Below are 18243 nucleotides of genomic sequence, written 5' to 3'. Positions count from 1 at the left end.
AGGACCGGATAAAGACCACCCACGCCGTTCAAATGTGCGCGGCGGCTGCGCATATTAATTATGTTATTTAGATTGCTCTTCCAGATTAAATATCATAATTATTATAATTAACAATCCACAAATAGAAATCTACGTAATATAAAGGATGTATCTATGTGCAATTCACAGTAAGCTTTTATGAAGAAATGTGTATATTGTAACTAAAATCCAAATAAAGTACTCAATATTTCTACTTATTACATTTCTAATAGGTTATTTACGCGAAATACAATTTTAACGTCAACGACCTAAGCCAACGAAGCAAAAGACAGTGAAAAAATTACCATAGACGTATAGTCAATTTATTAGATGCGGAACTAAATGTAAACTATTTGTATTTAAAACCAAAAATCACTAAATGAAGAATCAACATTGAAAAAAATTATATTAACTTATCTAAAAAAGAAATATCAACACAAATATAGGAAAACAATACACATTTATAATTTTTAAAATCTAATAATTATAAAATTAAAATCAGACCGAGAAAATGACTGTAAACAACCTTAATATCATTCATAAGATACAGTAATTGCCATTTACATATGTAACTTCAAAATACAAAAGCACATTTCTATAAAAAAGACGTTTTCATTAAATTATCTTTGAGATAACTTATTTCTTAATAAAATTCTCATTTCAAATTGCTAGTGACATCTACTAACTTCTAATTGAATCTTATTCAAAAATTACAAAAATCTTTATTATTTAAAGATTGAAGTACGTTTTGTTGAGTGTGTGATTTATATCTCAAATTCTCTATGAAACAATGATTTATAAACACTGGCACCAAAAGCACCCTCAAATACTCAATATAAATTATTTATACAAAAGTAAAACGAAAAAATTTATTTTATAAATACAAAAATCTGTTGGCCTTTCTTGCAATTGACGTTTGACTTCGCATGTCAATGTTTTGACATTGATGTTTACTGTTGCTTATGTCAAAAATGACGCAATAAATAAGAAAATATGTGTTTATGTGCCAAAAAGGTTTCTTGAAAACCGGACGAAATAGAAATTTTACTACTTACATTGACAAAATATCAGTATGAGCGACAAAACAAGAGCCCTTAGCAATGAGGCAATGGAACAAATTATTGAGAATATGACAGCAGAGAGGCAAAATATTGATGGGCAATATGTTCCTTTGGGCTTCACTCCATCGTCTTCAGCATCTGAGCCCTTGAATTGGAATCAACAAACTAACTATATTAACAGATTCACTCCGGATGTACAACAGTACCCTCAACATAGATACAATTTCTTGCCTCAAGCTCAACACATGTTTGAAGCTAATGGCTACAAGAAAGGTAATATGATGTAAATCAATTAATGTTGGTTTCAACATAAAATAATAATTCACAATATATTGTTGGTTTCTACAAAACTTTTCATTATCTATGTTATATATTGATACATTGAACTAGTTACAAAGATTACCAATATCCCTATTATGTGCTCATCTAATAGATTATATTTCTAATTGATCACATTTAGATTGGCAGAACAAAACTAAGAATTAGTGATTGTAGAATACATTATTCTTCTACAGTCTGATGTTGATTTGTTGTTTAATAAAAAAGAAATACATGTAAAAGTGTTCTTCTATTCTCAAAGAGAATATCATTTTTTCTTATAAATGTCTCATTTTTGTTCTATTTAGACAACTTTTGCTCTACACATTCAAATTCTTATGTAGGAATAGTACCAAAGAAGTCATAGAAAAGAATCTATTATATTTTTCTTTAGAGAACTGTATGACTTCATTATATTATAAAAAGATCTTAATCTTCATGATATTTTAAAATACTTATCTGTTTTAATTGAATAATTATGAAAAATGTTGAAAAATACCTAGGAAACAACAAATATTTCGGATTTAAATATTTGAAGTTTTTACTGCAGCCTATTCTCCAACCTACCCCATCTCTTATATTTTTTCATTGTTTTATATTATGTTTGAGTGTCACCAATTATGTTCCATATTCTATTTAAAGAATTAATAATTTTATTATTAATAAGTTCATGTAATGGATTTATTAATTACCTTTGAACTGTCTTATGTGCTAATTATCAAAAAAGTAAGATGGAGTGAATAAATGCTTTCAATATTGAGTGAGTTCTCAAAAAAGAAGCTAGACTCGCAGATTCTTCTGTGAGACAGATGTTCCTCATAATGCAAAAATCATGTTCTGCCTGAAGGGTTAAACAAACAATTTTTATCAACTAATGATCATTTGTTTCAGATTTTGATGTTTATAAATCCATGCAAAATGGAAATGCTGACATAGGGTTATTTGATACCGAATATCCCTATGTGCCCCAAATGATGAACAATATTCCAGAGCACCCTCTGCTCCATTCTCACATTGATAATATGCCTCATGTATCAAATCCTTCACAATTGATAGATTTAGTGGGTAACTGGATGGTACCTAATAATAGTGGTACATATTCTCCATTTGGTACATCTGAAAGTTACAAGCCAAATGTGTTTGATTTACCAACAGATCTCAGTAATAGTGTTCATTTGAAAGATGAACCAAGGTATAAGACTTTGGACCCAATGGATGATATACAGTTTCAGGTAATTACCACATTGAAAGAGAGTAAATTTATTAAAATTAAATTATTTACATTTAAAATCTCAGTTTACCAGAGATGCCAGAAAACCTAGAATGGTTGCTGAAGTTAAACCAATGAGACCAAGCTACTCAGATGTTCTAACTAAACCTGTACCTCAAACAGTGACAAAACCCTTGAAGAATGAAAGAAAAGATAGTAAACCAAAAAAAGACAGCAAGAAGAATAACAAGAATGAAAAGAACCAGAAAGTTTATACTGCAATAGGGAGAAACAATGTTAATAATGATTTCAAGGTAACATTTTCGTTCATTTATTTCATTTCAATATATGCTATCATATCTTGTTTCAGGTCAATGCAGATGTAAAAGACATTTCAGGTGAAAAAAACTCTACACAAACAAAAAGTGACAAAAAGACTGTTAAAGGAAATAGTTTCAATAGAAAATGGGCGTCCTTGGATAACATCTCAGATCCTCAGATGAAAGTTGAAGAAAATAAGAAAAAGAAAAATGATGATGATAAAAACACCATCCAAAAGTCTTCTAAAAAATTCAACAAGACATTGAATGATGTTAATATAGAATGTAATAGTTCAAAGTCTGAAAACTCAAATACAACTAAAAATGGATTAAAAAAAATTTGCAAACCTTCTGTTAGGCCAAAGCAGAACGATTCCTTTGGAAGTAATGATAGACCTCCAGGAAAACGAATTCAGAGGTCTAGAAAAAAAGAAAATCACATCATTTTTGGTAAGTTGGAATAACACTACAATTTTTTTTATACACCAGTGTACTGATTCTAATCCAATATTTTTTATTTCAATGTCACTTTTGTTCTAAAACTTTTTTCTGTCCAATTGCAATAGAACTATGATATGTTATGGGTGTTCGAAAAAAATAAGCGTTTTTTATTTTCTATGTTACCCTTATGTCTGAAATAGTGCAAAATAAGCCATTAATTTTTTTATCGTTAGGAGATTGTTGAACAAATTTTTCTTCTAATTAAAAGATAAGACTTGTATTCAGGTCTTAGCTCGTTACAAAAAATGAAACTAGCCAAAACTCCCCACGAGGAGGTGGCTGCACGTCTAGTTTCACCCACTCCTTACCCATCCAACCATCCAATTGTAGGGAGGGTTTTGTGGTATATTTACAATATACAAAACACATTTATATTTACAGTTTGAAGTAGTATCTCAGTTAGTAATTAAACAGCCTATAAATTTGAACATGAATTTTCAAGTTTACTTATGATCCTGAGACATTGGTTTAAATTCCCTTTTGAAGTTAAACTATTGCATATCTAATCTTGTAAGCAATGTTGATCTTATGAAATCATCTCTATTTTCTTCTCCGCAAACCTTTGTACAAGACTTTGTTACCAGTTTTACTATTCTTTCTACACTTTGTGTATGACAAGGAAATTTCATCAGCTCTTAGGCAAAACTTTGTTACAAATTAGTTCTCTAAGCTCTCATTTGGCACATTGTTCTTTGCTGTGAAAGTTTGCACTGAGACCTGTCAATAAGTTCAATATAATCTGAAGCAGCAAAATTGATGGTCAGTGGTTGAAAAGTATGCACTGAATCTCACTTTCTAGCTTTCAGCAATCTTGAAAAGCTAACTACCGAACATGGATCTGTCATCTAACGCTATTGCTATCGACAAATTTTAGGGATGACAAAAAAAGGATTCCTCTGAATCCCAGGAACAATGATCAAACTTGACGCATGTCTCTCTGCTTTGTTGAATGGTTTGATTCTTTTTACTTATGTACAGCAATAAAATCATTTTAAATGTCTTAAAACATACATTTGCATGTCGAACATTTAGGTTTAGTTACATTATAAACAAAAATTACAGTACAAAAAACCTTTCTAAAACACATTTAGGAATTCTGCGCATACTAAAGAAGCTTATAAAAATTAGAACAATAATATTTTGAAGAAAATATGTTATGGAATGTTATTTTATTACCATTGGACAAAAAAAAGTTTTAGAAATAAATTTTAAGCAATTTAAATTGTTTTTAATTTAATTTTTAATTTCAAACTCAGAGCTACATAAGCAAACTAAAGGTTATAATTTAGATCTTTTCTATTATTTTTACCAAATTCTACGTAAAAAAAACTGCAGCTTTTGAATGGTAATGGAATTTTGAAATCGCAAAAACGTTTTTTTCCAACCAATCTAATATTTAGTACTGGAATGATATAAAATACTCGTTGATAGGTGTATGTTTTGGTACTATCATTGTATAAAGAATAGGTTAGTAGGTTAACCTTATGAGGATATCATTTGACGAGGTGGACGCCACCAATAGATGGCAGTGGAGAGTTGGCATCCACAGCACGTCTTTTCTTATTGTACATCGTAGCTTGAATTACGTGGTTTCTTAGCTTCGGTTGCTGAATTACCCCAATAACAGATGGCGCAAAAATTATTTAAAATATTATATTCAACCGTTAAGCTATGTTGTAAAATTTCTTATTTTGGGTGCCTATAGCAAAGTTGCAATTTGAGTTCATTATTGTATTGTGTTCGTTGTGTTATTGTTGAGTTTCGTTTGGTTGTGCATTTGGATTATTTTTTTATTTGAGAATCGTTGAACTTGGATATATATTTCATTTTTAAGGTAAGTGGATATTATTACAATTAATATACATCACTACTCCCTTAGTTAATATATTCAAATTATAAGGGGCGCTAGATGTATAAATGCTACAGCTTACAATTTCAAAATAAAAATGTATGTTTATTTATATAAGAAATATTCACTTCTTCTTTTCAATTTTTTAGAGATGGCTGGAAATAAGTGTGTTTATTTCAAGTGTGGACTAAGTAAGAGATCACATCCTACAATTAAAATGTACCGATTTCCTGTGAATGATCCTACCAGATGTCAAAAATGGATCATACATTCGGGTGAGTTATTCTTAAGACAATTATTTATCATAAAGGAATTCAAAATATAATATATATAAATATAATCACTAATGATTATTACTTTAAACATTACCTCATGTTTTCTATATAAAAAAGAACTTTTTTAACCAATGTAATGTCCCTCCATAATATAATCACCATTTTTGTCCTCATATCTGTTAAGGGTAAGAATATAGTAATGCTGTATATCATCTTACCATTGTTGAATACTTTCACTAAATGTGAATTTTAGTTTCAATTTTATTATATACATCCAAAAAACACATTTAACAAGAGATAATTTTATTAGCTAATAAGTAACTGCAGATAAGTAGACCTTTTGCCTACTTTTATTATACCATTAAACAAACAGATGGTTTTGTAAGCATTTATGGCCTCATTCTAAAATATAATTTCTGAAAGTGGAAGGTAGCAACAAGCTCCTCAAGTACATTTTTCCAGTCGCAGATAGATAATAGAAACAGCCTATTTAAAACTATAGAACAAATTGATTATTTTTAAAAAATGCTATGTATAAAAAATCCTGGAGAAGAGCAATTTATATTTTCAACTTTTGTAGTTGGTGTCTTTTTTGTAACGTTATAACTATATTAAATATGACGACTTGGAAATATTTTTTAATGGTATGTAATTTTTGTATTGCACTTTAATAGGTTAAAATTTCAAAATTATATGACTCATGCTTGATAGGACAATTTTTTTTTCTTTATTAGAAAGAGTTTTTTTATTTATTGGTCTTTCCAAATTTTCGCATTGATCTGTAACTTTCAATACAAAGCAAAGAATATAATATTTATATTAAAATCAGATTATTTAAATAATTTTGGTACATATATACTTTTTTGTATATTTTTTATTTCTGGTTTTGTTACAATTCTTTTGAATGGTCTTTTTTGTTTGATTTTAAAAACCCTTATTAAAGATAAGTATAAGGGTGTTTTTACCATTGTTGTGAGCATACCAAGAAATTTCAATGATGTGTAGTTGTTTTTGAGAATGATACACAGGTATGGAATTATCTTAAGACAATTCGGGAAAATTCTGTCATCCCGACGATGATATAAGATACAATTAGGGAAATTCCAAATAAGTAGGGTTCACACCAGCAATGAAAATTTAGTGGTCCAAAAGGACCACCTAAGTTATGATTTAGTGGTCCAAAAATATAACGTGGTAGACAAAAGTAAAAAAATTAACATATGCATGCTACACACACTTTTATACATATTTTTACGGCATATGTAAATTCTTTTATGCAAAAACAGCACAGTAAATATAAAACATAGGTTTTTTTAAAAATATTTTGGGCGACAAATTTGTCGTCGATATGTATGATTTTGGTGACATTTCTTGATGATTTGGCGACAATTGTCGCTATGTCGCCATGCTGGCGTGAACTCTACAAATAAGGGTACTACTAGTCGTTATTCCATTTATGCCCGTTATTGAAATGAAATAAATTCAAGTTTTTGACATAAAAAAATACTTTACCATAACCATTATAATAAATATGTATGTTAACATTGATGTTCCTTATTTCAGGTAATGCTGTTTTGGCAAACCTAAGCCAGAAATACTGCTGTACCATTCTGCTACAAAAATGATGAAGGTTCAGAAAGTGAATGGATAGAGAAAATTTGGATGAACAAATAATCCAATTGAATGTTTCCTCATATCCACAAACATAATCTAAATAGTGATTTTATTGCCCCGATTCATTCCAGAAACATTGACATGACAGATAGTTCTATCAGTAACTATGAAGATGAAGAGTGGTTGAAAGAAGGTTGCAGAACCTTTCATCTTGTTCTATGGGAATTGGAGGTAAGAAGCAGTCATTGCAAGAAGAAAATGAACGTTTGAGAAAGGAACTAACCAATGCTAGGAAAAAAGTCAATAACCTGAATACTCAATTGAGAGCTACAAAAAAAAGGATCATGAAAACGCAACTCTCTGCGAACGTTATGTATGGAGAAGGAACTCTAACCAATTTTACAAAATCTCTTATGAATATGCAATTACGACATAAGATGAAATCCCCATGGGGATATAGTATAGGGAAGATGTGCTAATGCAGGCAGTCAACAGAATGATGATGATGATATACTGCTTTTACCAACAGATGACAATGAAGCACTCGCTTCATTGAATGTTGAAGAAGAATCATCATCCGAACAAACAGATTCATCCACCAATTCAATTTCTTCCGAGATACATTCATATGATATTGGGACATTAGAAAATTGTTCTGTAGTATATTTTGGGGGTTATTTAATTAAAAAATGCTTAGATCGCTTCAATTGCAAAGACTGTAAAGTCAGTTTAGAAGCTTCTGATGACATAAACTAGAGCTTCTTATATTCTATAAGAATTATTATTTAAATGATAAGTGTGCATTGAAAACTCCAACAACATTATTGAAAAATTTCACCACTTAATAGCTTCGACAAAAATATAGGGAAAATTTCAGATAATAAAATAATATTAAATTTGAAAAAGAAAATTGTTGGAAAAAATTCTTCCCGAGTGGTATGCAACAAATGCAATCTGTTGTCATAGGCAATACATTTTCAATTTATTATTGCGAATTTAGATTTTCAAATATTGTAAAACTTTTTCAAGTTCATTAAAACCTAGACAAACTAAAAAAAGATGATAAATTATCAATAATTCAGCATAACTGAACAACCAATATATTTTGTATGTTTCTTATGGTATATTCTTTCTATTTTTTTTTTTTTGGTAAATCAATACACAATCTATTTTATGTCAACGTTTCAGTAGCGTTGATCTAGCTACCGTTATGAAGAATAATGTTTTATGAAATTGTTGGTCCCTAGCTGACATTAATGAAAAAATTCGAAAACTAAAACATCAATAATATTATATATTATTATACATAATAGGATGGTTTAAAACTGATGCAAAAAATTGTCGTACATTTTTCAAGGTCCATTCACAGTAGATTATATTTTCGATAAAAGGTGAATATTGAAATATTTTGTGTGGATTGTGGTTTGATTTCCAATATTCAACAACAAAAAGAATAATGAATAACCAATAATAATCAACGTTTTTATTTATAGTAGGTGTTTCAATAGTAAATGTGATCACTTGACCCAAGAATATCTAGAGGTCATTGCGAGTAGATTCTACATGTACTACATTTTTGGGGTTTTACAGACTTCTTAACGGAGATTCAGGTTGTTTAGTAGATTTTGTCCATTTCTTTCTGTGGAGCTACTTAAGAGCTACTCTGTATATATTTTCTTGATAACACATAGTCCAAATGGATCGGGTACTGGTTATAAAAAAAATAATTTCCAGAAAACAAAAATATTAGAATGTGAATAATGTTTCGAAGCAACACTATCATACTTTTTAAGAAACATTTTGAGAATTTGAAAAAGTTTTAAAATTACAACAAATTTACTCAATTTGTTGGCCTTTCGAATTTTTTACTAATAATGTTGTAGCTGTAAACTGCACAAGGAATATATACAGGACCGTACTACTTGTAGTTTTTGATAATTTTTTCAAACGCTCAGTCTGTAATTATTATAATTTTATATCAACAATTTCTTAAAAAATGTAGTTATTATTGTTACTTTATTTAATATTTCTGTTCGATATTTTCTAATTAATTAATTTACTAAAACTTTGAGTGTTTTATTTAGTTATCTAATATGAAGGATGCAATTACCTCAGAGCAAAAATCCGTGATTCCTGACGTTTATGCCAAAATCTAACATTTTTATTATTTACATTCATTTATTTCAATTTATACATAATGTACTTCATAACTTCACATTGTATTGAACATACAAAATTTTAACTCATCCTACTCTATTTATATTGAAATCCGTCTGTTTACAATTTAACTGAAAGTCCAAGCATTAAGTAATGCCATTAGATGTTTATTGTCCAACCGACCTCTGACCTGTTAGAACCTTCATGCTAAAAAATTATCATCTAGGTATCTTTGAAATTATAAGCAACAAATAGATGTAGTAAGTTCCGAATATCGACGACGGCATTTCTTCAAGAAAGGACATATTGCACAATTGAAGAATTCTACAATATCATTAATTGAATTATTAGTACGATATTGTATTATGATACATTTAGTATATTTCATCTCGTTACGTTTAAAATATTAATATAGTTAAAACTTTTTACCAGTTATTGTTTTTGATTTTATCAAATACATTAATACCGCACGAAAGCGGAACAAAATCAAAAATATTTTTCCCAGGAAGAAAGGGGAAAATGGATAAACTTATTTTTACTTATTTTTTCGCCTCTTCATAATATCATCAAAATATGAATGTTTCAAAAATACATTCATGACCGAGGTTCTGAAATCGGAAATTCATATTATTTCAGTCACCAAAGGAAAGTATATATATTTTAGTTGTTTAGTTGTTGAAAATAGTGCTGTTTATTTCAGACGGCACTAAGCTATGTGTCATTTTTATGAAGAACGAGTGTAAAAGTAACTAGATGACGTGCAAAATTGCCTCAAATGGTTTTAACATTGTCACTGTTCTACTATCCTATTCTTTATACAATGGTACTATAGTTATATTCAACTAATGGAAAATCAAAATACATATCACTTTAGTATCAATATTGTTTTAACAAACCTAGAAATTAATTGCCGCAACAAAATATGATCCATCTTTCCTCTATTCACTTACATTATTTTTTTTATTTGGAAATTACTGGATGTATTCTGTTCATTATTCTAGGAGTGGTTGGTCAAAAACTGAAACAATATACCAAAGGATGGTGGAAAATTTTTACTGTGTTCATATTATGGCTGTTTCACTTGATCTCGGACATATGCCAGTTAAGTCTTCACATTAGCCGTGACATGTAAGTTTACGTGACTGTCATAACAGTCCAACTTATTAATATTTTTTAATAAAAATGTTTAGAACAAACAACAAGAAGTATATTTACAAATACCAGAGTATTTGACGGATTTTTTAAAAGTCATTTTCATTGTATTATTTTCTTGCATTGTATACAATATCTGTATTAGGATGAGCAACAAATAGTGTCACTGTATTTTGTGTTAAAAAATTGTTAATTGCAAGCAATTATAGAGGTAGTAGTTTGCTTATACAAAATACTAACAACAATAATAAATGGAAGACTGAAAAGGATAGTAGAACCAGAAATAAGGAATATGAAAAAGTTTTAGACAAAGAAAATCAACATACATATAAAACAAGTAACCAAAAAATGCTATGAGCACATTAGTATGCAAATGCTATACATCGACTTCAAATAAGCATTCAATAATCTGAAAAACTGCAAGTACCCCAAAAATTGATGCGATTAGTGAAATGGGTTTTGTTAAACATTGCAGTGAAAGGCGTAATAAGGGAATGTTATATCAATGAAGGTATCATTAATAAATTAAAACAAATAATAGCATATAAGCTGATGATTTAACTCTAATATCAAGGGACTGAAAAAGATTTGAAGACCCAATAGAAAAAATTGAAAGAGGCGCAGGTAAAAGACGATTGAAAATAAATCAGAAAAAGACAAAATATAAAGGAGTTGAAAGAAAGAAGGAAGTTTATAAACAAAAACAGTAAAGATAAATTTCCTCATCTTCGAGGTACTTGACACTTTTAAGAACTTAGAAACAATGATAAGCAACAAAAATGATACAAAGAATGAGACAAGATAAAGAATTTGTGCAGGATATAGGGCATATGATAAGTACAAAATCATAATGCTAGCAAGAGATTAAGCCGAGCAACCAAATTTTACAAGACTGCAATAAAACCAATAGTTACGTACGCTACAGAAACTACGAGACTAACAAATATGGACCAAGAACAACTGAGGATACTTGAAATGAGAATAAATTATGAACGTTGGGAATAATGAGTATCGAGGATTTATGAATTATGAAATAAAGAATATATTAGAAAGTGAGGAAAATATTGAACACAATTAGAGCAAAAAGAATACAATTGTACGGACACAATAAAAGAATGCAATGGCAGAAAAATTACAAAATGGGGACAGAATAAGAAAAGATTGCCAGGAAGACCAAAAAATAGAGTGGAATATCAAATTGTACAACATATGCAAAGACTAGGAGTACATAATAAACAAACAGATGCACACAAAAAGAAATGAAAAAACATAGTCACCCACAAAAATACAGGTTCAAAAGAGCTCAATCTGAACAGCTAAAATTCTAATTAGAATGTTAGCCTTGTATGTATAATCATCCGGACTGATATCAATTAGCATTAGCGTTACAAGCATTGAAATATATGGATACCCAAGGTAATAATGTCAATTTTTTTAAACCGTAGACAATCTCATTGAAAAATAATCATCCGCATACTTAAGTAATAAATCTCAATAAACCTTAATTAATAAATCATTACTAAGTTGTTGGAGAAATCTTAATTAAAATATGTTGAAAATGTGGTTCCAACCAGAAATTTTGACTTTCTAGTAGAGAAAATCTGTTAAATTCAATTTGAAGCTAATTAATAATTAAAATTGTGCTTTATTACTAAATAAGATAGCAACGAATTTATTCAGTTTCAATGTAAGATAATGCATGATGGAAATAGTAAGTTGTTGGCAGGATCTTGACAATGTGTTAGAAATCAAGTTTAATAGAGACATATTTGACTATAATCTCGTTGATGATTATTTTTGTTTATTAGCAATTTAAATTTTAAAAAATGGGAGATCCAAATTGATCATTTTTGAAAGAGAAATGACGAGAGATGAGAGAAAACGATTTTTTAAAACTTCTTGTGCAAAAAATTTAAGTGTTTCATTCCAGTATCTGTCAAAATGGAATCTCGTACAATTTATGCAATTTGAATGTAACATAACAGCTAAACAATGCTTTTCTACAAAAAAATTTATTCCACTGTCAAAAAATTCATTAATTACGAGTACTTCTTTAGTTGCACTTTATGAGAATATTTTTTATTTAGATAACTTGTAAACAAAACATCATTTTTGTCACTTAAAAATCAGAAATTCGGAAATCATATCGTCTGTAGATAGTTTAGGATTTGTACTAATTGTTTAAATTGTATTTTAGGGCTTACAATACTTGGACGTGGATCTGTCTTCATTGGTTCATGTTTCTAAACTCTACTAATAGTTTTCTTCAAACGATAAGATTTTTCAAATGGTTATGTGATAAATTTAAAGGAAGGAAAAAAGTCGATACATCGGATGATAGTTCTCGTTTTACACATAGTGGCCTTCAAAACAACATTAATATGCCCACAACTGGGGATGAAGCAATGAAAAGGTTATTAGCGTGTAAAGGGAAAGATCCTTATAGTATATTAGGTGTAGCACCAACATGTACTGATGACGATATTAAAAGGTAAATATCAAGTCTATGTATTTGATTCAATATTTTCTATTTAAACTTTTTCTCTACATATAATTGTAGGTATTATAAAAGACAAGCTTTTTTGGTACATCCTGACAAAAATAACCAACCAGGAGCTGAAGAAGCATTTAAAATTTTAGTTCATGCTTTCGATATGATTGGAGAGCCAGAACGAAGAGCATCTTATGACAGAGGTAAATACTTTATATCTTATCAAAAATGCATTTATACACAAATATTTTCAAAAGGCTTTTACAAATTTGTTAATAATAGTTCTTCATTAGTAACTCACTATAGTCGTCAGTGATATTTGAAATCTAGTTAAATTGGTAAATGGATAGATATTACCAGAAATGAGTGCTATGATAGTATCAATTAAAAATCAAATTTTGCTCTAGTAATGTTTTAATTAGGTATTGCTAAGGTTCATACATTTTTATCATCTGATAATAATTTTCCAAGGCTATCCAAATTATTTTAGACCAAGGTCGATAATTTTTGAAACAAAAAAAAAAATAATATCAGTATGAAACCTATTGAAAAACGAGGAAAATGAAAGAAAAAATAATTTTGGGCGTTTTAAGAGTAAAAATAGTTGCGGCAAAATTACAAGTCTTTGGAAAAAAAGTCAAATAGCAAAGTTGTAGGTAATAAAAGGATCTGCAACTTTTATATTCACACTTTTTTCACATAACCTCAAAATTTATGTAAAATTTAAAAAATCCAGTTTTTGGTTTTTTATTTTTATCTTCTACAAAAAAATTTTTCACAAATATGGTGAAAATATTTCGAAATATTTATTTTTTATTCTTATTTTGACGTAATATCGAAAAAACTTCCTAATTTTCAATCCAAAACTCTTCTGTCAAAATATATGTTTTTTTTAAAAAAATCGGTGAAATTTTTGTTCGTTGAAATCTCTACTTTCTAAATGGTGTAAAAAAATAATAAAATTACTATGGTCAATGTTTTCACAAACGACAAAAAAACTGAAAATAGTCACATCCGAATTTTTTTTTAATTAATTGTACAATTTTTAATTATTTATTAAAATGTACACTCCTATTACACGAAGATCTTGAGAATCTATGTTACATTGTAAAACATAAACAATTACATCAAATTTTAATAAATATTTAAAAATTGTCCATAATGTTTAAAGAAAATTTCTGAAAAATTTACCTAATACTTGGTTTTTTAAATTTTTCACAATGTTGAGGTTATGTGAAAAAAGTGTGAATACAAGTGTTATAGATCTTTTTATTACCTACAACTTTGCAATTTACCTTTTTTCCATACGAGTTGTAGTTTTACCGGAAATCGAGATAAACCATTCTTTACCCTTAAAAACTCATCTTCTTCCCGACTTCAGATCGCTTCAAAATTATTTGTTCTTTCAATTTTATCATATTCTCTTCCTTTTCCAATGGGTTTCATTCTACTACTATTTTTTATCATTTTTAAAGGTTTGTACCCTGGTCTATACAGATATTACTTATTGTACACATTAATTTTCAATTTCAGGTGTTGTTGAATCTGCACAGGTGGTCCAAGCTTGGAGTGAATTGACAGAATTACTCCAGCAATTACAGCAGAAAGTGGAAGCGGCAGCTAATACGATAAGATGTAGTTCGTGTGGTCTTAGACATAAGCGTGTAAAAATCGAAAGACCAAGTTATGCTGCACGAAATTGCAATACTTGCAAGGTGAGTACCAAAAATATTTATTTTGTATAGAATGCAACCTTGTTAAATATTATAGTCCCCTTTGCGTAGAAGAAGAATCAAATGCATTTTACAGTTTTGTACTAAGCTGATGATGAGTCAGTGGTTATTTGTTCAATAGACTATAAACTATTTAACAAAAAGTTTTCGAAACTCAGTAAAATCATCTGAACATGCACTGGCCAGTCAGTAACCCTCTTGTGGGATTACATTTAACAGAAACTAATATACATTCTGTAAATAGGAGAAACTTCACTTCATCTCATTATAGAATGCTTCCACAATATAAGCTTAAACAAAAATGCTTCACGTAAGAGGTCTATATCATCTCTGGAACTGGAAGGCAACACTTTATAACTAATACACATACAAACGGGCAGTTTAATTAAGTTTTTATATTATAAACTGAATTTAACTAATCCAGAAACTTTCCAATGAGCATTTTCTGACTCAAAATTCCTATTAGATTCTCTTTCTTTCTCAATTAATCAATATTCATTATTATTAAATTATAAAAATGTTCTGCAATATTTTCAATAATGAGTAAACACATTAGCAAATAGTGCCATTTGGTCGATTGACGCCACGTGGTTTCATTCGACATGTGGGACTATAATGTTATGTCCCTACACAGTGCAGTCAATATATGCACTACTGAGCCTACTCCAATCCTTGTCAATTACACCAGAAAGTTACAGAGTAGCATGCAACTCCCTCAGCTAGAATTATTCATTTCTGTTTTTATTCAATATTTTCCTGTGTTTAATTAAAGTATATTTTTCATGAAGACATTTTGAATTATGAAAATAATTATTTTCCATGCCTTAATAGCTAATAGATTTCTTGTAATTTCAGTTTTTTTATTGTTTATTTGTTTAAGATCCATCACTCAGCACGTGAAGGTGATATTTGGGCCGAAGCTAAAGTAATGGGCTTCTTGTGGCATTACTACGCTTGTATGGAAGGAGCCGTATATGACATAACTGAATGGGCAGGTTGTCAAAGAGACAATCTTAAGCATCTACGGCCCGATTCTCATCACGTGCAATATAGGCAAGTACTCAAGTAGTACAAGTAGGCAAGTAATTAATTAGAAATATTACTATATATAGAAAAATATATAAGATAATATATATCTAAGGTTGTTAGATTTTTCCATCAATTTTCAGTTACTATTTAGGATATTCAAGTGGCTGAACTTTTCAGTTTAGTTGAAAAAAAGATATAAGTGTATCCTTTGAACTCTGCAGCCGCATTCTGGACTGGATCACTCAAAACACCTCTGGCTAGCTTCCGTATTGGCCATTGCCGACTGGTTGGAGATTCCCTTATTTCAAGCTTTTGAGTGAAGAAACAGAATAACATATTCAATAATAACTCACAATTTGACCCAAAATGATACTTAAATTGTAATATTTCAAATGGATCTTCACACAGAGAAACCCTCTAATATTATATTTGTTTGTAATTTTTGAGAAACATCCAACAGCTACTTATTATAAGAAACTTATCTTGAAACTTTAATTTCAATAAATATTTATATCTCACTGAAGCCAACAAACTGAAGTTTAAATGTCAATAATAATTATTATTGCTTTTGAAGTTTCAACATTGTATCAAAATAATATAGGAAACAATTATTTTCTTGAATATGCACTTGTATCAAAATGATAACTGCAAAGTTTTGTATACTTGGTTATAGAACTTAGTCCAGCAAAAGGCATCCATTCCTGTCTTAAACCATGATCATCTGGAAATCTACAATAGACAAAACATATCTTAATGATAAAACATTATATAGATAGTACTCATTTTTATAACACTTCTTTTTTAATATTGTGAATACAATCAAAACAACGTTTTTGCTAACTACTTCTTGAATTACTTATACGGACTTACTTATGAAAACTGCAACTTTTATCTCCAGGTATTGGCTCTTTTTTGCAGAGAACTCAGTAGTAAGGCATATTCGAAAACAAATGTTTAATAATCTTTATCAAATTATTTATATTGGGCAAATATAATATTTATATACAGACGTACAGGTTACGTTCACACTTTACCGTTGCCCGTTGAATCAGAGACACGCATGTGCAGTACGCAACATAAGAAAGAGATAGAAATACATAAATAACTCTTTCTCTTTTCATTCGCAAGACGGTCTCACTTGTAGGCATGCCTACTCTATTGGTAATATCTCTATGAATTGGTCAATCCAGTTATATTTTTGACAATACTTGTTAGAAATGTCCGTCAAATGGATCAGACGCAGAAGTGCTCTATGAGTGTACCTTTTGGGGTATCTCAACGCACCGAAACTTATCCTTATCATACGTACAAGGACTTTCTCAACAGTTATCACATTATTTTAGTAAATATAAAATTAGATTAAATCTTGAAAGACATATTATCAAAATATTTTTGTTTTCTAAAATCGAAATTAGAACATGAACAAACCATAAAAAACAAATTTAAACACAAAACAAAGACAATTTTTAGAAAAAATTGGGCAGAATTTTTAATTGAATTTTACAAATTTTGAGGTGTCTATAAATAATTGCTACATATATTTGTTAATAAATTCAATTTTGACTATTAATGAAAGAATATCTTATATAATTGAAGTGTGTATGTTGTAATATACAAGTAATTTTTTAAATTTCTTTGATTTCTTATATCTTAAACCTTTTATATATGTTTATATTTCTAAATCGTCTTCATTTTAGCTCTCTTTTGTTTTAAAATTAGTTTTTTTTTATAATTTTTAAAAGTCGAAACGTTAAATTTTCATCTGTCTTTCAAAAATTATAAAAAAACTAATTTTAAAACAGAAGAGACCTAAAATCATGACGATTTAGAAACGTAATATTTTAATTTATATACTAAGAGAATTCAATACCAAATATATTCGTAAAGGGCTGCATTAGTTGTTTAAGAAGTTAAAATATAACATAAATATAGAGCTAAGTAAGAAATTGAAGATATAATTATCAAACAAGTCACAACAGTGTTAATTAAGTGACATTTCTATTTCAGGATAGCACTAGGAAAACAGAATCAACCTAGAAGGCATACTCCAACCACACATACTGATCGACCAGACTTGGAAAATCTCTTGAATACTCTCTATGGTCAAAGTGACGGAACTCAAAATACCCGACGTAGAAATAAGAAAGGAAACAAATAAAACAATTTTATCTCCAATATATTAAGATATTTTCTTTTTTTGCAAGAAAAATGCTAATTATAATCTGCGCTTTAAGAATAAAGATGTTTTAAAAATACTTCAATTGCGTTTCATTTGGTATAAAAATGAATATTTTCATTTTGGATTACTTTAAATTTTTTCCCCACTGTATTTTATCACCCAAATCTCACTTGGACATGGCATATGATACATCAAAAATGCTGATTACATTATTGATTATCTTCTAATACACAGGGTGTCTGGGAACCTTGAAAACCGGTAAAAAGACAGGAATTTCGCAGAGCCGGGAAAAACCGGAGATTCGACGGGATTCGGATTTTCTAATTCGAAAATTTT

General features: G+C 29.1%; 1 protein-coding gene across 2 annotated transcripts; it reads left to right on the top strand.

The window, feature by feature from the left end:
• The first annotated feature begins 946 nt into the window (after positions 1-946).
• Positions 947-17983, top strand: LOC130444185 (dnaJ homolog dnj-5). 2 transcript variants are annotated; one of them, XM_056779232.1, is made up of 10 exons: positions 947-1352; positions 2289-2629; positions 2694-2921; positions 2978-3377; positions 10325-10451; positions 12673-12966; positions 13036-13169; positions 14500-14681; positions 15580-15752; positions 17736-17983. In XM_056779232.1, exons 1-10 carry the CDS (start codon positions 1091-1093, stop codon positions 17884-17886), a joined length of 2292 nt encoding a protein of 763 aa, XP_056635210.1. In that variant the 5' UTR covers positions 947-1090; the 3' UTR covers positions 17887-17983. The 2 variants fall into 2 exon arrangements, with proteins under 2 accessions (XP_056635210.1, XP_056635211.1); XM_056779233.1 differs by having other exon boundaries at positions 993-1352; positions 15580-15777; positions 17736-17871.
• The last annotated feature ends 260 nt before the right edge of the window (positions 17984-18243 follow it).

The sequence above is a fragment of the Diorhabda sublineata genome, chromosome 5 (genome assembly GCF_026230105.1).
Source record: "Diorhabda sublineata isolate icDioSubl1.1 chromosome 5, icDioSubl1.1, whole genome shotgun sequence".
NCBI lineage: Eukaryota > Metazoa > Arthropoda > Insecta > Coleoptera > Chrysomelidae > Diorhabda > Diorhabda sublineata.
The sequence above is the reverse complement of the archived record's forward strand: the minus strand, read 5'-3'. Positions and strand labels throughout refer to the sequence as shown.